The 24,953-nt window shown below is 48.3% G+C and overlaps 1 protein-coding gene across 2 annotated transcripts in view; it reads left to right on the top strand.

Annotated features, from left to right (window-relative positions):
• Positions 1-24,953, top strand: part of adamts17 (ADAM metallopeptidase with thrombospondin type 1 motif, 17) — a 56,145-nt gene that overhangs the window by 1,424 nt on the left and 29,768 nt on the right. For both annotated transcript variants that reach the window (XM_086191316.1, XM_086191323.1), the window contains exons 3-7: positions 2,839-3,004; positions 8,763-8,935; positions 9,834-9,917; positions 10,201-10,358; positions 14,484-14,527. In XM_086191316.1, coding sequence (XP_086047442.1) covers positions 2,839-3,004; positions 8,763-8,935; positions 9,834-9,917; positions 10,201-10,358; positions 14,484-14,527 — 625 coding nt within the window. The remainder of the gene's footprint in view (positions 1-2,838; positions 3,005-8,762; positions 8,936-9,833; positions 9,918-10,200; positions 10,359-14,483; positions 14,528-24,953) is intronic.

Consider the following 24,953-nt stretch of genomic DNA (forward strand, 5'->3'; position numbering starts at 1 on the left):
TGAGTTTAGTTTGATCCTGTTAAAAACTGATAAATGAGTAGGAAATGAGGAAAAAGCTCAGTCTGTAAAGATGATCATAAATTAGGGTCACAATGCCTAGCAGTTGTATGCTTGTGACCTTTGACCTTTGAACACCAGAATCCTTTCAGTCCATCCTCGAATCCCTGTGGATGTTTGTGCGCCATCTTGAGACGTCACCTGTGACATCACACTGTGTGGGGACCAAGTTCATGTTAGTTTGAAAGGAAACTTTAGGTTGAGATGTGGAACCCCGATGAAATCTCATGGAACCCTTAAGACCCTGGTGGAACCTGATGGAACCTCGTGAACCCTGGTAGAACCTGGTGGAGCTTGGAGGACCCTGGCGGATGTTCAGTGCTCAGTTGAAGAGGGGACGGAAGCTCTGAGGTGTGACTGCTGTGTTTGCGTGTCTTGGGAAAGTGAAATGGAATCAGACCCAAACAACAGCGGCGCTGCTCAGGAGCCTCTAATGAAAAACAGCAGGACTGATGTGACCTTTGACCTTCTGTTGAGCATGATGTAGAAAGATGGATTTCCCCCTTGTGAGCAATGAAGTTTCACATGAGGTGTTGGAACAATACCCCTGTGTACTGCGAGGCTGTGGGCGGGGCCTGGCGTGCTCCTTTATTTCCTCCATATATCCACCATGGCAGTTTTAAGCGCCCAGCGACAGCGGGTCATCGTCCAGCTGCACTTGTGCTGCAGGTGTGGCGACTCACCACTCAGAACTGAGGGTGCTTGGTCGTAGATGGGCGTGTTCCACTTGTATAGAACGTATGACCCCCAGATGATGTAAAACTGTTACAGCAGAACTGTGCTGCTATGACCTCAAAGTCATGACATCACCCTGACGCTGGTGGCGTTGTGCTCTGCTGCTCTGTGCATCTTCATGCCTGTGTTCAGTCCGCAGGTTTGATACCTGCAGTACATTTCTGTTCACCCTCCATCAGCTCACTCTCGCCTCTCAGGGTCCTTTGATCCAAGCTATGCTAAGACTTCCCACCCACTATCATTCATTATGCTAAGCTAATTAGCGTGGGCCTCTGAGATTAGGTGAGTCCCTGTCTCTGGGATGATGTATAACATTCACCTGGTGAGCAGGTTCAGGTACAGTGGGACCACAGCACCTCGGCTGAGCCGGTTCAGGGTCAGAATCACTACAGGCCCACACCAGACCTTTGTCCGCCCCCCATAAGTAATACGTGGCGTGTGCGCACGCAAACACCGTCTCTGTTTTGTGGGACTTGTTAAATTAGCAGCTTGTTTGCCGCCTGCTCTGTGCCGCAACTGTTTCCCGACTCTTGCGTTGGCGGAGCAGCTGTGTGCCGAGTGTTTCCGGGGAACCATCGCATCATTGATGAACGGTTTGGGAGGCACGGGCCAGTTATTGAACCCCGCTGATGACATCAACAGCACGTGCAGCTCCTGTGACCGGCGCCGTCAGCTGCAGCCAGACGCCAGTCCAGTTTTTTTTCTCTCCCAACAGTGGACTTTTGAGGGTCAATAATGGTGATGATGTCATGGCGTACTCTCACTTGACCCCGTGGATCTGTTCTGATTTGTACTCCTGATGACCTGCACTGATGTGGCGCCGGTCCGGTCTAGGTTCTAATGCAGCATCACTGAGGTGTACGCTCAAAGTTGGCGCCATTACCGGATGCCGAGTGAACGACCAACAGCCCGTACGCACACATACGGTGACGTCATCATTGTGATGTCACATCGAGATGCTTCATTGCATTTCATGTGCTGTTCATTTTTGTCTTGTTGGAAATGTTGAGGGGCGGAGCCACCTTGTCCACAGGTCCCTATATGAACAAAAACACACATTTATACAATAATAACTGACAAATGTGTTAAGAGCATTAATTAATTCAGTAATTTCCCTCTGGATCTGAAAGGTCAAGGGTCAACTTGAGTGTGACATGATGATGTTCTGGAAAAACCTTTTTCTGGACACTCGAGCTTCATTCAGGTTATATTTAGAACTGTCAGTCTCAGCTTCCATCACTGTTTTTTGTCTGTGGGGCATCAACTGTTGCTTGGAAGAAAAAGGCAGCTGGTTGCTATGACAACCCCAAATAACTGGCATTAACGGTTGTCTGGATGCTTTTAGGTGATATCCGTCTACTATTAAGCTCAATTATTTACTTGTGGGGTGTTGTTTTGTAGTAGTTTTGTTGTTATTAGTAGTAGTAGTCGTAGTATAAATAGTAGTGTGAATCTCACTGTCAGCAGTTCACAGCAGTGAGCTCGTGCTAGCTGCTAATCAGGTTAGCTTTGAGGGGGTCCAGCTGCATCCAAAAGGATTTGAATGGTTTTCAGCCTCATGCTGGGTGCACGAGGAGCACCAAGGAGGATGGACTCATGTTCCAATGTTATGACTGAAACATTTAATGAAAGTAAAGCTGCTCTTGAGGGTATTTTTCCTCTTGATGGAAGCTCTTAGCTAACGCCTAGATGCTTGCTGTCATGCTAACATCTCTCATCTTTGGGCATTCTATTTATTTCAGTTCAGTGTATAAAATCCTGCTGGAACATTAAAGGCTGTGTGTTGCTCTAACATGTACATATTAAATGTATTGTATTTAACTGCCAACATCCTCTGGAGTGATATCGTGGTGTTGGACCCCAGGGGTCACAGGAGGGTCCAGTGAAAGATCCTAACCAGATGGGGAGACCACTCCCCTTTGGGGTTACCGTGGTAATTTTGGACGCGTCCAGGGATCATGACTGTGGTTGTGTTCTTCCTTCAGACCATCATCATGCACTCAGCTGGTTGCTGTCAGTAACAGGTTGTTCTGGTCTCTGTCTCAGACGGGGCTGGTCCAGGTGGGAGGGGACAGCCTCTTCATCCAGCCGCTGGAGGACAACGATCCGTCGCAGTCCTTCTCGGGGCGCAAACATCGGCTGGTGAGACAACGTCACTCTGCCAAGAGCGGCTCAGATGGCGACCAGCTCAAGTTCTGTGGGAGTGTTCAAGGTGAGTGAGCTGGAAAAACACAGGAGGTCTTGACGACTGGCGCCTCACACGTCCAGGTTAGCTGGGCTCTGACCGCGCGGACGTCCGGGGTTCAAAGCCCGGGGAACAGCCTGATGAGTCATCAAACATGATTGAGAGGTACTTTGAAGCAGCTGCTTGATTCCGTCTGTCCCTTATTATTCGAGTGATCTGATCATTGATGGGGAGGTGGGCGTGTTCTACTAGCTTCCGCCCCTCCACCCTCCCAGCAGAACGCCGCAGCACCCATAAATCACCATCGCCACAGCGACCGGCTGCTTTGATGCTCATTCAGCTTTAGCGTGTTGGAATGCACATGTCTCCTTCTTTCATGTGTAAATTCTGTCTGTGACGTTCCTGTTCAAACCTGCTGAGCGTCTCGCTGCAACTCCACCCCCCGCCGGGTTGGTAGTGTCTTGGAGCAGCAGGAGGTTTATTTGCTGCCATCTTAACTTCACAGCGTTCACCTGGAGCGCCGACCTCCACTACGCTCACTGATATTTGATGAGAACCTCAACGAAACGCCCAGTGTGGCTGTAGCTCCTTCCCTTGTGGGCTCGCCCAGGCTCCGCCCATCCGTCAAGTGTGATGAGAAACTACATATGCAGTGCAGCACCACGGTTTCACACATCTGCAATGACACAGTGACCTTGACCTTTGGCTCAGCAGTCCGTCGTCCAGGAAGTGGGTGGCGAACTCCATGTTGCTGACAGGTTTTCTGATGCACAGCGTGGTGGGCGCTCCTCTGACTGTATGGCGATGGCGACGCAGGCTGGTCAGCGCCAGTGTGCAGGGTGGTAAGACAGCAGTGAAACCAACAGGGGACGGTTCTGTAGGTTTGTGTGGTGCCGCGGCGCCTAAACACAGCAACTACAGAAAACTGCAGATGAACTTTTATTGTCCAGGAATTCACTTTGGACACTCGTAGCGCCGCGGCCCAGGTCCAGCTTCTGACCTGGGCCTGCAGGCTCGGACTGAACTGTTCCTTTCGTCCTCCACGTTTCCTAGAATGGTTTCTTTGTCAATATGGTGACACGTTTGTGACTGGCGCTCGGAGGCGGGGCCTGAGCTGGTATGCTCACGTTCTGCACGTTTCCCCTGAGCGCCGTCATTAACTGGAGCTGCACCCCCAAAGTTACATAACACCGCTGAGCTGAAGACCACCAGCACTCTTAACGACCTGTATAAATAAATTCTTTCCATATGTTCATAGCTGGGTCAAACACCATAATTGAAACCTCATCTTTAGAAGGAAAAAGAGAAAAGTGAGGGCCGGGGGTGTTGGGTGGCAGCTCCCCGCTCCGTCTCTGCAGCCGCCACTCAGAGGGCTCGCCGCCGCCACACAGCTACATAACCGTGATTCTTTCTAGTGGATGAAATCACAGCAGTTCAAGTAGTTCTTCCTCTGCCAGAGGTCCTCAGGATATCTGACATTCCCAACAGGAAGTGGGCGGCTCAGACATTTAATGGTTGGGCGGGGCCATCACACCAAACATTGATCTGATGATTGAATGAATGAAGAACAAAACTGGTAAATGCCAGAAAAGCATCAATCAAAGACCTGCGGTCAGATCCTAAAGGTGGCTTCTCCATGTCAACCGTCATTGTGTACTTGGGTGAGAAGCAACATCACTGATGGCGGACGAGGGGCGGGGCCAGTTGTCAGGTGGAGCGTTTTGGGCATATTTAGCCACTCTTGCTGAAACGCTTTGTAAGAAGTAATTCTGAGTGTTCGTCCGTGTGGAGGCGCCTGTGTCGCTCCTCGTACGTACGGACGGCTGCATCTGGAGTCCTGAGGCCAGATGGAGCGAGAGGAACGCCAGAGTTAGAAAATTCTTTCCTCTACACTCATGTCTACTTGGCTTCAACCCTCCACCCTCCACTCTCCTCTCCTCTCCTCTCGTCTCCACATCTCCTCCTTTCCTTCTCTCCTCTTCTCCTCCTCAAACCCTCTCTTCTCTAAAGGGAGATGTGAACTGAGACAGACTTTTTATCACTTACAATCAACTTTTCAACCAGAGGAATTCACATCTCTCTCTCCCTCTTTCTCTGTCTGTCTCTCTCTCTCTTTCTCCTGCATTCTTTGTCCAGTGGTGCTTCAGCCTGCTTGGATCAAGGAAACTGTGTCAGATTGCATAAGGAGGAGGAGGAGGGATGAGGAAGAGGGAGGAGAGACGGACTGTTTTACTCAGTGACCTTTTACTTAGTTGACAGAAATGTTTCATTGCATTTGTACAGTTGAAGATGGAGAAACATGACATGTGACATCAGTAGGACTGGAGTTGTAACTGCATCCTGAACTCAAATTCAACAATACACACAGTCTGAGGACGGATTGTTCTACAAGTGTTGACATGTGAGGAGCAGATGTATATACAGTGGTTCCTCCTATTCTCGATGGATACTGTAGTGGAACCAACTCAGATCTCTAATAACCATGAAACCAACTGCAGACTGAAATGTAGTTAAAGGAATATGTCATCATTCCTAGAGCCCCTCCTCTAGTGAGCTGAGACCCAGGCTAGTTAGCTTAGCACAATGACTGGTAGTGGGTGTTAGCGTAGCTCCGTCTCTGCCTGCATTAATATCAGGAGGGTTGTGTGTAACCTTGGTGATGAATGCCAGTTTGACATGAGGAGACGTTGTAGTGGTAGAATCAGACACGTAGCCGGAACTACTTTCCTGACTGGGCGCAGTGATTTGACGCAGCACCTCCAAAGCTCCACTGGAACTTGGGTCAACAGAACCAAAGGTTGGTTGAGGACTAGAAGAGCGACTGCTGCTACTGATGATGATGAGGAGGAGGATTCCTGCTGGACACACCAGCATCCTGGACCTGAGCTAGCTGATGCTAACACTTCCACCCACTACCAGCCATTGGGCTAAGCTAACTAGCCTGGACCTGAGCGAGCTGATGCTAACACTTCCCACCCACTACCAGCCATTGGGCTAAGCTAACTAGCCTGGACCTGAGCTAGCTGATGCTAACACTTCCACCGACTACCAGCCATTGGGCTAAGCTAACTAGCCTGGACCTGAGCTAGCTGATGCTAACACTTCCCAACCACTTCCAGACATTAGGCTAAGCTAACTAGCCTGGACCTGAGCTATTTGATACAAACACTTCCCACCCACTACCAGCCATTGGGCTAAGCTAACTAGCCTGGACCTGAGCTAGCTGATGCTAACACTTCCCAACCACTTCCAGACATTAGGCTAAGCTAACTAGCCTGGACCTGAGCTATTTGATACAAACACTTCCCACCCACTACCAGCCATTGGGCTAACCTAACTAGCCTGGACCTGAGCTAGCTGATGCTAACACTTCCCAACCACTTCCAGACATTAGGCTAAGCTAACTAGCCTGGACCTGAGCTATTTGATACAAACACTTCCCACCCACTACCAGCCATTGGGCTAAGCTAACTAGCCTGGACCTGAGCTAGCTGATGCTAACACTTCCCACCCACTACCAGCCATTGGGCTAAGCTAACTAGCCTGGACCTGAGCTAGCTGATGCTAACACTTCCACCGACTACCAGCCATTGGGCTAAGCTAACTAGCCTGGACCTGAGCTAGCTGATGCTAACACTTCCCAACCACTTCCAGACATTAGGCTAAGCTAACTAGCCTGGACCTGAGCTATTTGATACAAACACTTCCCACCCACTACCAGCCATTGGGCTAAGCTAACTAGCCTGGACCTGAGCTAGCTGATGCTAACACTTCCCAACCACTTCCAGACATTAGGCTAAGCTAACTAGCCTGGACCTGAGCTATTTGATACAAACACTTCCCACCCACTACCAGCCATTGGGCTAAGCTAACTAGCCTGGACCTGAGCTAGCTGATGCTAACACTTCCCAACCACTTCCAGACATTAGGCTAAGCTAACTAGCCTGGACCTGAGCTATTTGATACAAACACTTCCCACCCACTACCAGCCATTGGGCTAAGCTAACTAGCCTGGACCTGAGCTAGCTGATGCTAACACTTCCCAACCACTTCCAGACATTAGGCTAAGCTAACTAGCCTGGACCTGAGCTATTTGATACAAACACTTCCCACCCACTACCAGCCATTGGGCTAAGCTAACTAGCCTGGACCTGAGCTAGCTGATGCTAACACTTCCCAACCACTACCAGCCATTAGGCTAAGCTAACTAGCCTGGACCTGAGCTATCTGATACAAACACTTCCCACCCACTTCCAGCCATTGGGCTAAGCTAACTAGCCTGGACCTGAGCAAGCTGATGCTAACACTTCCCACCCACTACCAGCCATTGGGCTAAGCTAACTAGCCTGGACCTGATCTTGCTGCTGCTAACACTTCCCATCCACTACTACCAGCCATTGGACTAAGCTAACTAGCCTGGGTCTCCATGGTCTTGTGTGGCTCTGGGGATAATGGACAAAGACTTTCCCTAAACTTGGGCATGTTTATCTTAAAAGCATCAGATCTGAGGGTCTGATACCTCTGATGGGGGCTGATTTGCAACATCAGAGATCCCCCCCCCCCCCCCCACTGCTGCTGTTTGAGGCAATGTTTCCCTCAAAGTGCTGAGTCGGCAGACTCATTGTTCAGTACTGTGTTGCTGTTGGCGTCACACTTCAGAGGACTCTGTTATTTGTCTCTGTGACTCAAACACGTGTCTCTCTTCTTGTTTGTCTCTGCTAGCTAAGCAGGTTTGACCCTGGCTTGGATGTTAAGACCCTGAGCTGACAGGCTCACTGTGTCACTAACGTGTACGTGTGTGGTCGATCTACCACGCTGGTTCTCCACCTTCTTCAGAACCCTTTATCAATAAACACCAGATCCCTTTCCTCCTGGAATAGAGCAGTGGATCTGGAGATTCAGGACGGAGCATGTATGTGTTCTCACCAGGTCTGGTCCTTCGTGGTTCAACAGAGGTCAGAGGTCATGTAGCAACAAGGACTAAGTTATTTACTTTTGGAAACTAGTGATGAACTTCGTTGCCTTGTACCTGTGACGTGCAATGACATTGAGCTTGAGTCCATCCATCCATTTTCTACCTCTTCTCCTGTTGAGGGTCGCTGGGGGTGGAGCCTAACCCAGTGGCTTTTGGGCGAGAGGTGGGGTTCCTCCTGGACAGGTCACCAGTCCATGGCAGGGCCAACACATAGAGACAGACAACCATTGGCTCTCCCAGCCACGCCTACGGTCAATTTAGAGTCTGGATTAACCTGGTCCCTCTTGATGTCTTTGGACTGTGGAGGAAGCTGGAGTACCAGAGAGAACCCAGCAGGAACAGGGAGAACATGGAGACTCACCCAGAAAGACCCCGTGCTGCAGCCGGGGCTCCACCCACAACCTTCTTGATGGGGGGCCACAGTGAGGACCACTGCTCCACCGGGCCGCCGACTTGAGTCCAATCAAATCACTTCAGGTGTCGGACTGATCCCACTGTATTTAAAAAAGGACCAATATCTGTAAATACCACCGACGTGGCGATGAATTCAAATCGCACCGCAGTCACAAGAAGTGGTTGACCTTTAAGAAGAGTTCGTGAAAGGATGATGATGAGGAAGTCTCAAACCTGGAATGAATGACAAAAAGAAATGCTGGTATCGTTCCTGGTGATGTAAAAACCTGTTTCAGATTCTGGAGCAGACAAACTTCCATGGCACTGTGTGAAAAAACGCATTGTGTTGTGAGGCGGCTTGGAAGTTTCAGCTCTGCTCTCGAGTTTCTGACCTTCTGTCTGTCTGCATGTTTGTAGCAGGGAAGAAGGAGAAGAGGTCAAGAGTAGGTGAGGAGGGCCGCGGGAAGAGGAACGTCATCCGGCTGCATGAGGCGTACACGGTGGAGACGGTGGTGGTGGCCGACTCCAACATGGTGCAGTACCACGGCGCCGAGGCTGCACAGAGATTCCTGCTGACCGTCATGAACATGGTGAGCGCAGCAGCAGTGGTTAGCACCGTAACCTCTGCTAATGGGGGTGTGAAGGGGACCGGAGCGCCGGAGCTCCTCAGCTAACAGGTTCCACCTGCTGCTCTGATGTCACCATGTTGGAATGCATCATTCATGATGCCGCCGCCTGAAAGATGCAGCTGGTCAACACTCAGAAATGATCATCAATCTGTTTTACTCCAGTTACCAAAAGTGCAGTAAAACAGACCAATGAGGGTGACGAGCTGGTGCAGGGATCCCTTGTGGTGTCTTTCCCGTCGTGTCTGTGGGTGCCACTGAAGGGTGACGAGGCATGGAAAACTGGAAGTGTGTCATGTTCTTTAGTGGCACTTGTTCAACTTGACATATTCACGTACCTGAAGCTTCCATTTCCTCTTCCTATGTGTACGTCCATTAACGTATATCTGTGTGTTTATGTATAAACGTACACGCTGTGGTAACATTTAGGACATTGATGCAGTATTTCTGCCTATGGAAACGTGCGTACTAGTAACCAAGACTCCTGACAGTCAGAGATGTTCTACAGCTCAAGAGAGGAGATCTTCCCTCTGGAGAACCTGAAAACGCAGCAGCATTCAGCTAACGTGGTACTGGACACAGTAACTCTAAAAATATTTCTGAAATCTGTTACTGTGATAGTGTATTCCTCCCAACTCTGTCAGTGGGGGGAAGCTGGATGAGACCACGTGTTCTGGTCTCTGCCCTGATGGAACGAACAGGAGTCACTCAGGAGCAGAGGGAGACGCGTCCGTCCTCGGAACAGTACCAGCTCCGGGGCAACACCAGAGACCTGGACTCCAGGCAGTCTTGGGGTTTTTCCTGCCTGTGTTTTTCCCCCTGCTGCTGAAATACGAGTCAACATTGTCTCTCTGTCTCACAGGTCTACAACATGTTCCACCACCAGAGTCTCGGCGTGCGGATCAACATTCGTGTCACCAAGCTGGTGCTGCTCCACAGCCGCCCTGTAAGCCTGACCCTTGACCTCTTTTACGACCCTCTAACAGATGCTGGCCCCTCCCTGTGGGGGTGTCGGGGAGTTCACACCCTTGTTTCCTTAAAATCTCTCTCCTGTGGTTCTTTCAAGTTTTCTAGTAAATAATAAGCCCAAATTGTGGCTTCTAATTGTTTGGTAAATGAGTGTTCTTGAACTATTCACTCGCTGCCCTGCTAAGTGGCTAACGGCCAATTAGCATGCATTATTAACATTAGCATGTCAAGCTAAAGTGCTTGTATGTTGTGTCCTCCAGGAGAAGCTGAAGGTCGGTCATCATGGTGAGAGGTCACTGGAGAGCTTCTGTCAGTGGCAGTATCAGGAGTTTGGGGTTCCGCGGTACCTCGGCACCAACCACGTCCCTGGTGGGAGGGATGACGTTCTGCCAGTGGACACTGCTGTGCTGGTCACCAGGTATGTAGTAGTTAGTTAGCAGCTCCTCCTGTTAGCTGCCTCACGTCCCTAAAACGTATCTGTGTAGATTAGACACCTAATCTGTGTCTGTACAACCTAAAGTCTGGGAGCGTGGGGCACCGGGCTCAGGGGGACCCCAGGTTCTGGGGCACTCCAGAGTCAGAGGAGTCTTCTGAGAGGCTTTGCGCATGTCTGTAGTCCCGCCTCTGCCTCCAGGGAACGCCCTCCAACTACAGGCGTGATACCAAATTATGTCATGTGCGTCACATGACGGTTTGAAATGACTCGTCTCGGTGGGAGCTGCCAGTGAACGCAGCTCCACTCAGTTCTCTGCTGGTGGAGGCGCCGGCGTGGGGGCTCCTCTTTGGTGACGGAGTCCACAGAGAACGAGCTGCTGCGGGACACGAGTCTACCTCCTCGCCGCTGTGAATCGATTCAGTGGGACTTGTTTGCAGGCGAGTTTTTCCCATTTTTGTGTTGTTTATTCATCACGGCTCCAGTATGTGAACTGTAACCCTGTGGAAGTGCAGATGGTTGTTGCTATGAAACGAAACACTGTTGTCTAGTTGCAGCAGGTTTCAGACTGTTGCAGCTCGTCTGGCTGCAAACCTTTGATGTAAACTGGTGTGAAGTTGTATTTAGACATCATAAACAGGAGTACAAGATACACAGACTTTTTTTTTAACTTTCAACCAGTAAAAACAAAAGAAAGCCAGGCCTGCATATTTGTCTTGTTCACAAGCTACTTGGCAAATTTGGTTCCTCTTGAATATGAGAGCCTCGGTGGGCCGTGCCTTCAGGAACAGATCCAGATTCTAGTCTCTGTGTACACATCACGGACTCAAATCCCTGAGTTGGGTTTGTTCTCCATCCTCATGCTTCAGTTCCGACATGGCAGTGTCTGGAACAACACCACACATTCCTAATTTGGGATTAGCTATTATTATCAGCCGTCGCTCCGGGGTGGGGAGTGGAGCAGGAAAAGGAATCCTTTTGTTTCCATCAGTCGTCCTGTCAGCTGTCGGAGGAGGAGAAGAGGAGGTAGTATACAGAGGACCATTGTTCTGGAGGTGGTTAGTTATAAACCTGATCCCTCCACACACACACACACACACACACGAGCTCTCACAGAGTCGGGATCAAGCTGAGGGATTTGGCGCCAGCAAGGTGGCATGGAGGATGGATTATCCTCCAAAACCAGCTGTGTGTTCAGTTTTCTACCCACTGCAGATGTGTGGAAGCGCCGTTCTGGTTCACAGCCACAATCTCATTTTCTAGAGGTCGGCTGATACGGTTATCAACATATTTCAGGAAATAAATTAGATCTTGGTGTCAAAATTCAGACCCTCCAAACTGTGTTGAGAACTTGTTTCATTATAAGCACCAGGAGCCCCAGCAGCATTTTGAACTGGTCTGTGTCCCAGTGGCGTCGCCCAGGTTGTGTAGCGTAGTTACAGACTGAAGTCACACTGGCCTTTCACACTTGTAGCCACATAGATGTTCAGGTGAAATCAGCCTCGAGTCGTGAGACGAGCGACTGCGCAAAGTAAACCATTAACTAGCAAACTAGATGCTAAAATACTGTTGAGATTAACACCAATAACAAAAGTGCCTTATGAAAGAGAAGAATCCTTTTTTTTTTAAATTTGCCCCTTGATGTGTATAGGGAGTAAATGAGTATAACAGGAGGAACTTCATGTAAGAGCAGGAGCTAACGCTAGTGGTCAGGCTTCAGGCATCACAAACACAAGAGCCTAAAGTAGCATTAGCATGCTAATGCTAGCACATGCAAATGCTAAGTTCAGGGTGTTGGGTCATAAACCAAGTGTCCAAAATTAAAACATCATGCTAGCACATGCTAATGCTCAGGGTGCAGCTCAGTGAGCTGCGAGCCATCATGTCCAAGTGTCGCTGTCTGTGAAAATAGCTCCTAGAAGAGCTCCTAGAAGTGTTTCTGTGAAATATTTTGTGTGGAGAGAAAATTTTGGTTCTGAGGGCAGTTTTAAACAATCTTGAGAGGAATTTCAGCCTCTAGCAATGACATCACCTGCCCTAGCCATGACATCACCCACTCTAGTGATGACATCACCTACTCTAGCCAAAGTAGTACACACCCATGGTAAAACATGAGAAAAATGGGAATGGTGATGAAGGTTTGAAGTCTGAAAAAGTATGAAACGCATGAGAAAAGGAATTTGTGTGGCTTAGTTGAGAAAATTAACATTTTTAAATTCCCTTTGATGTTGGGTAAAAAGATGGCGAGAGTAGAGGGCGGGACGGAGTCACGTAAGCCAGTCACGGCAGAGACAGCACAGTTGCTGGGTTACGGCTACATTGTTGTCGTGAGTCACGTGGTGGTTTCAGCTGGGCTGGTGTCCAGATGTGGCCTTCCAGCATTTGTCACCTAGCTGAGCGCTGCCACATGCCGGTGGGAAGCTCCTCCCCCTCTGTCCTCGCCGTCCTGCTATCTCAGGCTGTGATGCTCCTGCCTAGCAACCCAAAGTTTCTCGCCACATCTGCTGCTGGTGACGATGAAGCATCAAATGCATCGGCGCTCGTTGCTTTTCATCCGCGTCGTCCAATCAAACACTTCCACCGTCACCTCTGTTGTTTCAGCGCATCAGAAACAGTCATTTGATTGACAGCCTCCAGCTGGATGGTCAGTTTCCCGTCTGGTCTCCGGTCATGACCCAATCCGTCTGCAGGTTAAGATATGTTAAGACCCCGTACCCGAACGAACATGGATCCAGTTTGGGATGTGAAGGGTTTGATTGATGGTTCTCAGCAACCCTGAAATTAACCAAAAAAGAGATACCAATACTAGTGGAGCTGCTGTGGACCCTCAAGACCCTCTCGTCTCTTCCAACCTCTGTAGTCCTGGCTAGTCTGTAGTCCCTTCAAGTCTGTAGTCTCTTCTAGACTCTAGTCTCTTCTAGACTCTAGTCTCTTCTTGTCTGTAGTCTCTTCTAGTCTGTAGTCTCTTCTAGACTCTAGTCTCTTCTTGTCTGTAGTCTCTTCTAGTCTGTAGTCTCTTCTAGTCTGTAGTCTCTTCTAGACTCTAGTCCCTGCTAGTCTGTAGTCCTTGAGCTTTGCTACCCTCTTCTAGTCTGTAGTCTCTAGTCTCTTCTACTCTCTAGCTTCTCTAGTCTCCAGTCTGTAGTCTCTAGTCTCTTCTACTGTCCAGCTTCTCTAGTCTCCAGTCTGTAGTCTCTAGTCTCTTCTACTCTCTAGCTTCTCTAGTCTCCAGTCTGTAGTCTCTAGTCTCTTCTACTCTCCAGCTTCTCTAGTCTCCAGTCTGTAGTCTCTAGTCTCTTCTACTCTCCAGCTTCTCTAGTCTCCAGTCTGTAGTCTCTAGTCTCTTCTACTCTCCAGCTTCTCTAGTCTCCAGTCTGTAGTCTCTAGTCTCTTCTACTCTAGCTTCTCTAGTCTCCAGTCTGTAGTCTCTAGTCTCTTCTACTCTCTAGCTTCTCTAGTCTCCAGTCTGTAGTCTCTAGTCTCTTCTACTCTCTAGCTTCTCTAGTCTCCAGTCTGTAGTCTCTAGTCTCTTCTACTCTCCAGCTTCTCTAGTCTCCAGTCTGTAGTCTCTAGTCTCTTCTACGCTCTAGCTTCTCTAGTCTCCAGTCTGTAGTCTCTAGTCTCTTCTACTCTCCAGCTTCTCTAGTCTCCAGTCTGTAGTCTCTAGTCTCTTCTACTCTCCAGCTTCTCTAGTCTCCAGTCTGTAGTCTCTAGTCTCTTCTACTGTCCAGCTTCTCTAGTCTCCAGTCTGTAGTCTCTAGTCTCTTCTACTCTCTAGCTTCTCTAGTCTCCAGTCTCTAGTCTCTCCAAGTGAAGGTGAATTGGAAAATTGAAAAGTTTGAGAGACAGAGTGAGCAGGTGGCTCAGGAGGCACGGTGCTAGCTCGTATTTGAAGGGTCGCTGCTTCAATCCCCCCCACTTAAACATGAACTACGAATGTCTGGAAATGTGCTCTTACCGTATCTGCTCGCTGCATCATCGATGAACCACCATCTTTGATCCGCTTCCTGGCCAGCGGGACCTGGACTCTTGTCGAGTCATGAATGGAATCTGTCCTCAGGAGAATTTCAGATATGAAGAAGAGTGAAAATGTTCTTGTGTCTTTTTCAGGACAGATTTCTGTGTTCATAAAGACGAACCCTGTGATACCGTGGGTGAGTACTACTTCACCTCTCGCACATACGTGTGTGTGTGTGTGTGTGTGTGTGTGTGTGTGTGTTTTAAATGAAGAAATCATGTTGGTACATGTGACCTTTGATCTCATCCATGACTTTATGATACTGTAGTGATTCTTCAGGCAAGAAGTGTCTTGTCTCTCAAATACTCACAAGGAGGTGTCCAGACCCCACAGTTCCCTCTGGGATCAAGAAAGGATCTCTCTCTCTCTCTATCTATCTATCTGAGATCTTTTTCTCCTCTGCATCCCTCCCTGCTCTCTCACCCCCAACCAGTCGAAGCAGGTGCCCCCCACATCCTGGTTCTGCTCCATGATCCTGCCTGTTGAAAGGAAGGTTTCACTGTCACAAGAGGTTCTGTCTGTGCTGGGGGGCTGCAGACCTGCTCTGCTTGTAAAGGATTTGTTGGTTGCTGTTGGAAAACTGAGTGTCAGGTGGATGAATGTCTTTATCTCTTGTGAGCAGATCAGCTAAAGGTTTCTAACAAAGATGTGAACGGTCCTTGTAGCCCAGAAACCCAAGGAGCACCAGGAACATGTTCAGGTCCGGTCCTTCTAACCCACCTCAGCCCACTCTGATAACCATGGTTATCCAGGCTGATGCGACTTGCAGCACTTGGTGGTGTTGGGAGAGACGAGGACTTGGAGAGCGAAACGGTCAAAGCCAAGACACCAACTCTCCTTCAGCAGGTGCAGGTTGAGACATCCATCATCCTTTTGCCTCACTCACAACACAACTGTGGCGGTTCCACCGCGGAACAAAGAACATCACTAGTACTTGAGCGTATTTATTTTCCTAGTGATGAGCGACGCTGGGCAGCTCTTTTCCTGCTGCGGCTGCATGCACGTCCTCTGCTGCTGGGTTATGTAACGCTGGAACATTTCCATCACGCTACTGATTTATGACCCTGCAAGTCAGAAAGTTGGCTTTAGTCCATAATCGCCAAAGCAGTTTTCTCTTTTGCTCATTACCCTGTTTGACCACTTGAACTCCCAGTGTTGGGTTTGCGCTCCAGTGTTTGTAGGGCACAAGCATTCCTCCAAGTGTGGATGACACCGAGGCAGAAGGGACGTTCACCGTCGGAGATGTCAGGAAGAAGCTGCAGCTCCGAAGGGTTCGTTCATTTGACAGACGGCTTTGAAGTGAGTCCAGTAAATCTGCTGATTGCAATGAGAGGAGGAATTCCCCGTCTGAGAAGGTTGGCGTGCTCGCCCACCAGACCAGGCCGATATGATAACTGGTTTCTTTTAAGAGGAGAATTTCCCTCCTTAGGTTTGAGCAAGTGAGTTTGCTGCCGTCGGCTTACTTTCATATGAAGACATTTCATCCATTCATTTTCTGCTTCACTGCCAAGAGCTCTTGACTTCAGGCCATCAAAAGGACTTAAATGTGAAGTATTTACTGTAAGTGACTCCTGCTTGATATAAAGATGCACGTTTAAGGCTTTAGGGTCTTAACGTTATAGAAACTACTTCATGCAGATGTCCAGACATGCAGTACAGTTGCATGATAACATTTGATTGTGTTTGTTCAATTCAAACTGGATTTTTTAAAAATACATGTAGACTGAAAATCACACTCTTCAAAGTTGACCAGAACCGCTGAATAACGTGGGAGGGGATGCACTCACCCAGGCATGTACACATCTCCATCAGCCCAAACCGGGCCTGGTGGTTCTGCAAACGTTCCCTAGAATCCCTACAGTGTTTAACCGGTTCATTAATCTGCTGCCCTGAAGTTCTACTCTGAGTTGGAGCTGCCAGGCGTTGGTCCAACACTGATGTTGCGTGATGGGGCCACACCCAGAGTGGGTGTCGGCTATAAAGAAGAGTTGCTTTGAAATGAATGAGGTTTTCTGTAAGGTAACCACCCTGCTGGTGGAGCAGGAGCATCAGGAGGTGGCCCTGGTGAAAACAGGAGAGCCGTCTGTAGGTCGTTCCATGGTGCTGCACAGAGGGCAGGCCGGCCTCAGTGGCTGAGGGATGAACTTGGGGGTAGAAAAACTCACAGACAGCAGATGACTGGCTGGTTCAGGACGCTAGAGACCGGGCCAGCTTCTGGACGTTCCACAAGGACAGAACTAGTCAGACCTCTGTCAATGGGTCACAAAGTTAAGAACCTGAAACAGAGTAAACAGGTGGTGGGATCATGAACGGATCAGACCAGGAGACTAGCAGAGTGGAAGACTTAAGTCACTGGAGACATGGGTCCAAAGCTCTGGAGAGCTGAGCTGGACCTGGATCAGGTGCAGGATCCATGGCTTTTTAGTGCTCCACAACCTTGTGGATATCAGAAGTGTCCTACGGCAGGGGTCCCCCATTGGTTTTCGAAGAAAAGTCCCAGTTAATTCCCTCCAGAGACCGACCCAAACAACAAGAACATCTCATGGCTTTTGTTCATCGTGTCAAGAAATAAGTGGAAAAAAATCCACCTATTAGCACCTCAGGAGCTGACTGGAGTCACTGGTCGCCCGGCTCTGGCCAGGACATGTTTAGACACACACACCCCTGTAAAACACTCAATTACCATTTTAACACATCTTTATTTTTATGGATTAAACAATAAATCCCCTGGCTGGAGTGGAAACTACACTCGTGCTGTTCTTTTCTTTTTGGCACAGTCTTCATAAACAGAGTGGAGGAGTGTGAGAGGATGGCGGGACGACCAGCTGAAGCTCGGTGAACCGTGTCCCCTCGGCCTGGTTGACCTACAGGAGTCAGAAGAGACTTGCTTCCTTTTCTCTGGCTGATGTGCTCATTTCCCTCTTAGTTGCCTCCCTCCAAGGTCCTGACCCAGCCAACATGATGTCACGACCAGTAGCTCGACCCTCAGCTCAAGGTCTTGAAGGTCTCTGATACTGATTCTTATTGTGGAGACGAAGTTTGTCCCCCAGTTGGGAAAATCACTGACTTCTGTTTTAAACCTTCCATCCTGATAATCATGAAGATGTTTCTTTCCCTCCGAGTCCAGGACTTTGGCTTAAGTACGACTCGAGTCGGAATTTTGATGACTTGCAACTCTACTCGGACTTCCAAGTTCATGACTTGGACTCATAAGATGTCCAGCGCCACTTTCCTAGTGTCACTGTGTCCACTTCTTGACACACACTGTCTCGTTCTCCACCTGTTCTGTCACTGTCTTGTGTGCACTGTAAGACGGCAAGTACCAGCCCGGCCCATTGTCAGACTCGTGCAACAGAACCTGAACGCATGAGTCAAGATGCAGCAACAGAGACAGCTGCCCTTCAGAACCACATCTTAACAAATACACTCAGTAATAGAACTCAGTTCTTCTCTTTCCTCACCAAAGTTCAAAGAACTACAACTGCTCCGGGTTCCTGCAGCAGTGCATGAATAGATGGGGGTTCCTAAAACTGCAGTGGTTCCTGTGGTCTGAAAACACCTGGACTTTCTTTGCGGTTATTCAACATAAAATAACAAACTTATTTGATGTTTCTGTAAAGGAATTCTGAAGTTATATGTAATGTGACACCAACCTGGCAGGCTCTGATTAGCCCACGCTAGTTCCCACACGTTATCACATGTTATCAGCATCTGTGGCGATGAGGTCATGGAAGTGGCGGCAGACAGAGGCAGCGCTATGTGAGGTGAGGCATGGTGGCAGCTCCTGGCCCTGCACCGCTCTGCCCGGCTGGCTGTAATACTCTCAACCTGCTAATCTGCCTGCACAATCAGAACACTCCTGTTCTTTGTGCTTCAAGTGTGTGACCCTCTCTGAGCCTCACTATAATCACAGCACTCATAAAAGGTCCCACTTCAGAACCGCCGCCACCCTCCTCGTCTCTCCTCTCCGGGCGGCTTGTTCATGTCAAAAGGCCTCTGAAGTGCCAGAAATGAGGCCAAGGAAGCGAATCTGATGAGATACCAAGAACAAACAGATGTCCTGTTCTACAAACGTCACCGCGACCACTGAGACCAGGCTGCATGGTGATGAAAGCAACACGCTAATCACATTCACATATTATCAGCATCTTAAACTGCCATCAGTGGTTGAGGTGCAGCCTGACACCACCTGCCAAGGTCCATGCGCCCTCTAGTGACCGTCTAATTATGACCAGAAGAAAGACGAATGTCACAGTTGGGTTGTGCAGATTTGAGATGTTCTTGTCAGGACAGATAGATGGAAACCCCCCCCATGATCTCACACACACGCACACGCACTCCTCCACCACCAACCCTGCATGGTACATGATCCCATCATTTTGGACCAGCCTTGCATGTCAGTCGGTGGCTTAATTGGCTTAGACTGGCTTCTAACAGCTTTGCTAGCAAACGTTGAGAGGTATATAATACATTTAGCTCGTTTCCGTCACCTCTGCTGTCTCATCACGTCCATTTATGACTCGACACGGTGAATTTGACGCAGAGTACTCATTTAATGGGTGTGGAAAGCAAGATGAAGCGGAACATCCCAGCCCATCAACCCATCCCAAGAAACTCCCCGTGAACAAGTCAGAAGGGTTTTGGTGATCTTGCTGACAGAGAATACATTTTTAAAAGTGAAGTATTTCGTAGTTTAATCACATCTGCCCCAAAATGTAGTTGGTTCCTCCTCCTGCCAGGCTCTACCCGCCAGCAAGGTTGGTGAAAAACCGGTTGTATAGTTTTTTTGTAACCCTGCAGAAAAATGCTTACAGAAGTGCTGAATTTTGTAATCAGCCTCTCCAACAGGCCAGTGAGTTTTAGTGCTGCTTCCGCTAACCTGCTGGTAGAGGTGGCGTGGAGTTTAGTGTGACAGGAAGCCAGTGGCGTCAAGCCACGGTGACCACCTATTTACACGTGTTTGAGAAGGCTGACTCAGGCTTGTGCTGTCAGCACGGCGAGCTTCGACTGCTCAGGATTCAGCAGCTCAGCTCAAAGCCCTTCACGTTGTAATGGCTAATTAGCGCCACATAAATGGCGTCCCGAAGCTGCTGGTGGGCAGCGCGGCACTGTGAGTCCAGAGGCCTGACCAGGCTTTGTGGCTCTTTTGAGGCCGTCTTGCTGGATGTGCCGCCAGTTCTGAGAGCCACCTCATCAGTGTTTGATCAGTCAGCGGGCTGCTAACGCCGGGTCAAAACCCGGCTCTGATAACTGCAGCGCTGGTGATCACAGCTCTTTGTCCCTGGGCTTTAGCCTCAGAATTGCTGGCTTCAGTGGATCTTTGATGCTGTGAAAATGCCGGCCACACCTCTGACCTCACTGGGGAGTTCTTACTCAGCTTTGTGTTATTCACACAAGCTTTATGGGGCTGGTTTGTTGAAGGCTCTCAGGATATGCGCGTCCGCTGGCATTTAAAGCAGCTAAGATCATGGTCAAACATGGCAGCCGGTCATTCCAATGAGAGATGCCGACTCAGCACTGCCAGCTCAGAATCTCATTCGCTGCCGACCTCAGTGACAGAGTCCATGATGGCTGGTTTAAATTAAAACTAGAAAGGCCAGTTGAGAGAAAATGCCCCCTAGCGAAGGTCTACAACGTCCTCATGTCTTTCTGGTAGTATCATTGTAGTTGTAGTATTTGTGCCGGCGTCCGGCTGTAGCACAGTACTAACATCCAACCAAATGAAGAACAAGTGGAGAATATCTCAGTTTTGTGAGATTTTGTTTGACATTTTTTGCATTTCCTGTCTGAAGAGTCAGCCAATGTGATGATCGGCAAATCTTTGACTGAGATGATTTGATTCTTTTTTTTCTTGGACTTTTGATGCTCAGTCTTCCTTCTTCTTCTCTCCTCACAGTCCTCCACCCCATCACCGCGGGAAAGACTTTTCTCTGTCTGACTGTAGATATTGCGTGCCTCTCCTTCTCCTCTGTTTACTAGTCTGACAAATTTGATGGGTTGAGGAGTGGGTCATGTTAAGGTTACCCATCATGCAATTGGTTCACAAAGTTTCCAGAATGCTGAAGCAGTGCCGTATATTCTACACATCTGCGAAGGTTAAATGGAAGCGGAAGCTGAAGGTCTTACTAATTTCTTGGTTCGAGGGCTGAATGGGAGGGCAGACTCTGTATGTTTCAGTCGTTGTGGATGTCATGATGGTTTCTTACTGTTTTTTGGGCTTCTTTGTTGGTTCTGTCCTGTTGGTGTCCTTTGGCTCCATCAGCAGTAGAAGCTCACCAGTGACAGAAGGCGTGCAGCCTGTTTCCAGGAGGTCATGGTCCTCGTACACAGACTCACACGTGCCAAGACCCCTCAGTCCAGCCCAAATGCTTGAAACGCCGGGTAGCTTTAACTGCTCTGACTGTCTGGATACCAGTGGCTGACACACTAGTGATTACAACATACTGGTGCTTATCGACAGGAGCCTGGTGACTCTTCTGTCTGTCTCGTCGGTACATGCATTCATGAGCAGAGAATTCTGCGGCTCAACACACCAGCAAACATGTCTTAAACATCATGAAAGCAGCAGAAACCCGAACCTAAACATGCCTGCTTGGCACAGTTGCAGTAAAAACATCAAACATGCTTTTACAGAGATCATAGACTCATAATTGCAGCCTGTGACTGAGCAAGCTCGCTCGTAAAACAGAAGAGCAAAAAAAAAAAGGAAAAACACATGTCCAGATGCAGGCCAGCATCTGTTTCCATCAGCTCACAGTCTTTCCAGCACTGAGGGCTCGAGCCTCAGCGCCGTCCGTTCCAAACCCGCCTTGTTTGGGTTGACATGAAAACTGAGATCAGTCCATTCAGACAGATTCTGCCTTTTTATAAATGCAAATTAGTCAAACAAAAACTTGCTCATCCCACTCATCTTGGTAACAAAAAACTGATACAAAACCTCCAAGTACAAGTAATTTTACTGCAATTGTGGGCATATACATACATAGATTTATTTATAGTTTTATATCTTCTTAACTATTTCTATATTATATATATATATTTATTTCTCTCTCTCTCTCTCTCTCTCTCTCTATATATATATATATATATATCTCTATCTCTCTCTATATCTATATATATATAGAGATATATATATCTCTATATATATATTTCTCTCTCTCTCTATCTATATATCTATCTATCTATATATCTATATATATATACATCTATATATCTCTATCTCTATCTCTCTCTCTATATATATATCTTTATCTCTCTCTATATCTATATATATATATATAACTCTATCTCGATATATCTATATATATATCTCTATCTCTATCTCTCTCTATATCTATATATATATATATAATCTATATATATATCTCTATCTATATCTATATATATATATATATATATATATCTCTATATCTCTATCTCTCTATATCTATATATATATATAATCTATATATATATCTCTATATCTATATATATATATATCTCTATATCTCTATCTCTTTATATCTATATCTTTACATATCTAAATAGGGGTATTAAAGGTTTGGAGGTTGCAGATTGCAAACTGAAATCTTTAAATTCTGATAGATAATAAAAATAGAGCGCCACAATGATGAGCTGTTGCTGTAACTTGTTGTAAGTGGTCATGTCAGGGAGGAGGTGTGTTTGTAGTCCAACAGGAAGTGGTCATCTCCTGGTTCCTCCCAGCAGCCAATAGGATCGCTCCATGTGATTGTGGTGATTGAACCAGGAAATCAGCTCTGGTGAACAAAAGTTGATGATCTTCCAGGTTCAGTTCATCAAGATCATCTTCACTAATGAACCCTCTGATGATGCTGGAAGCCTGGATGCTACGTTAGCAGTGCTAAGCTAAAGGTAGCCGAGGGAGGAGCTACACCAACACTATAACATTCACCAGAATTTAGTGATGTGTTTTATATCATAGAGCAAAATGTACACATATCTCCAGCTAGTGTGGAGATCCTGGTCAATGAAAAGACCTGACTTTTGGAAGCAGAACCAGTAAAACCTCCCCCCTCACCTCAGGTTCTGCTTCAGGGAGCTCGGGGTGCGTGTGCGACCATCACTGGCTTCGACAGTGGCAGCTGGCGACGTCTGTGCTGCAGATGTTTGTGGATGCACTCAGGCCGGCGTGCTGCTGCTGCTTCCACGGAGGGCAACTGCTTTGAAGGTCGTGGTGGAAAATGTGCCCGAGTGATTCGTTGACTATTTTTGGCATTTGACAAATAACATGTCCGTTCCATTGATGGCTGCCATAAAACTGCAACGGCTCCATTGTCACTCACATCTGAGGAATTTGATGGATCCAAAAGCAGGTTCATAAGTATCCTGACAGTTTTCTGGTCTTTCTCAGCCTCCTCAAAGATGAAGGCTGGGGAGGTCTGGGGCGGAAACCCAGCAGTCTCATGGATTCCAGATGCATGTCAGAGGAGTCATGGTGGGCAAACTTGGTGGTCACCTCCACTCATGAAGGGACAGATGGAAACCTTTCTGCTGCCTCGAGCTGACACGCAGTTCAGCCGCTGCCTCTTGGAAAATCATCCTGGCTGAAATGTTTCTGATCCAGATCTCCTTAAATGAGCGATGGGATTTGAGAAATGTTTCCAAATACACTGATCCGTCAGAAGCCCTCAGAGAGTCTCAAATCATCTTCTGTCTGCATGTTTGTCTGGCAGTTGCTAAACATGTACTTTATATCATCATGAAAACCTGGAAAAGCCTTGGAATGTGAAGATGGCAACTTCCCGGCAAAACACAACTTTTAGGGAAATAAAGATACAAACTCACATTCGTCTCATATAAACCTGAGAAAATCAGGATTATTCATCTCACTTTTACTGATCTAAATCTTGTGTTTTGTAGCATAAAACAAAGGTCACATCTGATGCTTTTAAGACCTAAATAAACTACCCACTATATGGGAAAGTCTCTTATTGTCCTTTAACCCCAGAGACAGAAGGGAGAGACTCAGGCTAGTTAGCTTAGCCCAATGGCTGGTAGTGGGTGGAAGTGTTAGCATCAGCCAGCTCAGGTCCAGGCTAGTTAGCTTAGCCCAATGGCTGGTAGTGGGTGGAAGTGTTAGCATCAGCCAGCTCAGGTCCAAGCTAGTTAGCTTAGCCTAATGTCTGGAAGTGGGTGGGAAGTGTTAGCATCAGCTAGCTCAGGTCCAGGCTAGGTAGCTTAGCCCAATGGCTGGTAGTGGGTGGAAGTGTTAGCATCAGCTAGCTCAGGTCCAGGCTAGGTAGCTTAGCCCAATGGCTGGTAGTGGGTGGGAAGTGTTAGCATCAGCGAGCTCAGGTCCAGGATGCTGGTGTGTCCAGCAGGAATCCTCCTCCTCCTCCTCATCATCATCAGTAGCAGCAGTCGCTCTTCTAGTCCTCAACCAACCTTTGGTTCTGTTGACCCAAGTTCCAGTGGAGCTTTGGAGGTGCTGCGTCAAATCACTGCTCCCAGTCAGGAAAGTAGTTCCGGCTACGTGTCTGATTCTACCACTACAACGTCTCCTCATGTTAAACTGGTATTCATCACCAAGGTTACACAACCCTCCTTCTATTAATGCAGGCAGAGACGCAGCTACGCTAACACTTCCCACCCACTACCAGTCATTGTGCTAAGCTAACTAGCATCTAACTAGGAATTGGCTCCCTGAAGGAGGGGCTCTATCTTTTTTTCCATCTCCATAAAAAAGGCCCCTGCTGACCAGTGGATTTTGACAATGATTATTATTTGTCACATGTACACAATGCTTAATAGAATTACAATCGTGTCCCCGTCGGCCTCCTCCTCCACTTATCCGGTTGGTCCGGGTCGCAGGGGCAGCAGCCTCAGCAAGGAAGCCCAGACTGTCCTCTCCCAGCCACTTCCACCAGCTCTTACGGGGGAATCCTGAGGCGTTCCCAGGCCAGCCCAGAGATATAATCCCTCCAGCGTGTCCTGGTTCGGCCCTGAGGCCTCCTCCCGGTCAGACATGCCTGGAACACCTCCTGAGGGAGGCGTCCTCACCAGATGCCTGAACCACCTCCACTGACTCCTCTACCTGGAGGAGCAGCAGCTCTACTCTGAGTCCCTCCTGAAGGACTGAGCTTCTCACCCTGTCCCAACAGGGGAAACTCATTTCAGCCGCTTGTATTCAGGATCTTGTTCTTTCGGTCATTACCCAGAGCTCATGACCACAGGTGAGGGTTGGAACGTAGATCGACAGGTAAACTGAGAGCTTCACCGTTTGGCTAAGCTCCCTCTTCTCCACAATGGACTGCTTTAGCACCTGCATCACTGTGGACGCCACACCAATCAACCTGTCAATCTCCTGCTCCATCCTACCCTCACTCATGAACAAGACCTTGAGATCGTTAAACTCCTCCACCTGAGGGAGGACCCCCCCCCCCCCCCCGACCTGGAGTGGGCAGGCCACCCTTTTCCGGCTGAGGACCAGGGCCTCAGACTTGGAGGTGCTGATTCTCATCTTTCGTTGAATTATAATCTTGAAATTGGAATATGGTCTTGACAAAGTTCTGGAAAATTACTGGTTGAAGTTTGGGTTCAAG

The sequence above is a fragment of the Aulostomus chinensis genome, chromosome 2 (assembly GCF_037954235.1).
Source record: "Aulostomus chinensis isolate RoL2024-O1b breed Wild chromosome 2, RoL_Achi_v1.0, whole genome shotgun sequence".
In the NCBI taxonomy this organism is placed as follows: Eukaryota; Metazoa; Chordata; class Actinopteri; order Syngnathiformes; family Aulostomidae; genus Aulostomus; species Aulostomus chinensis.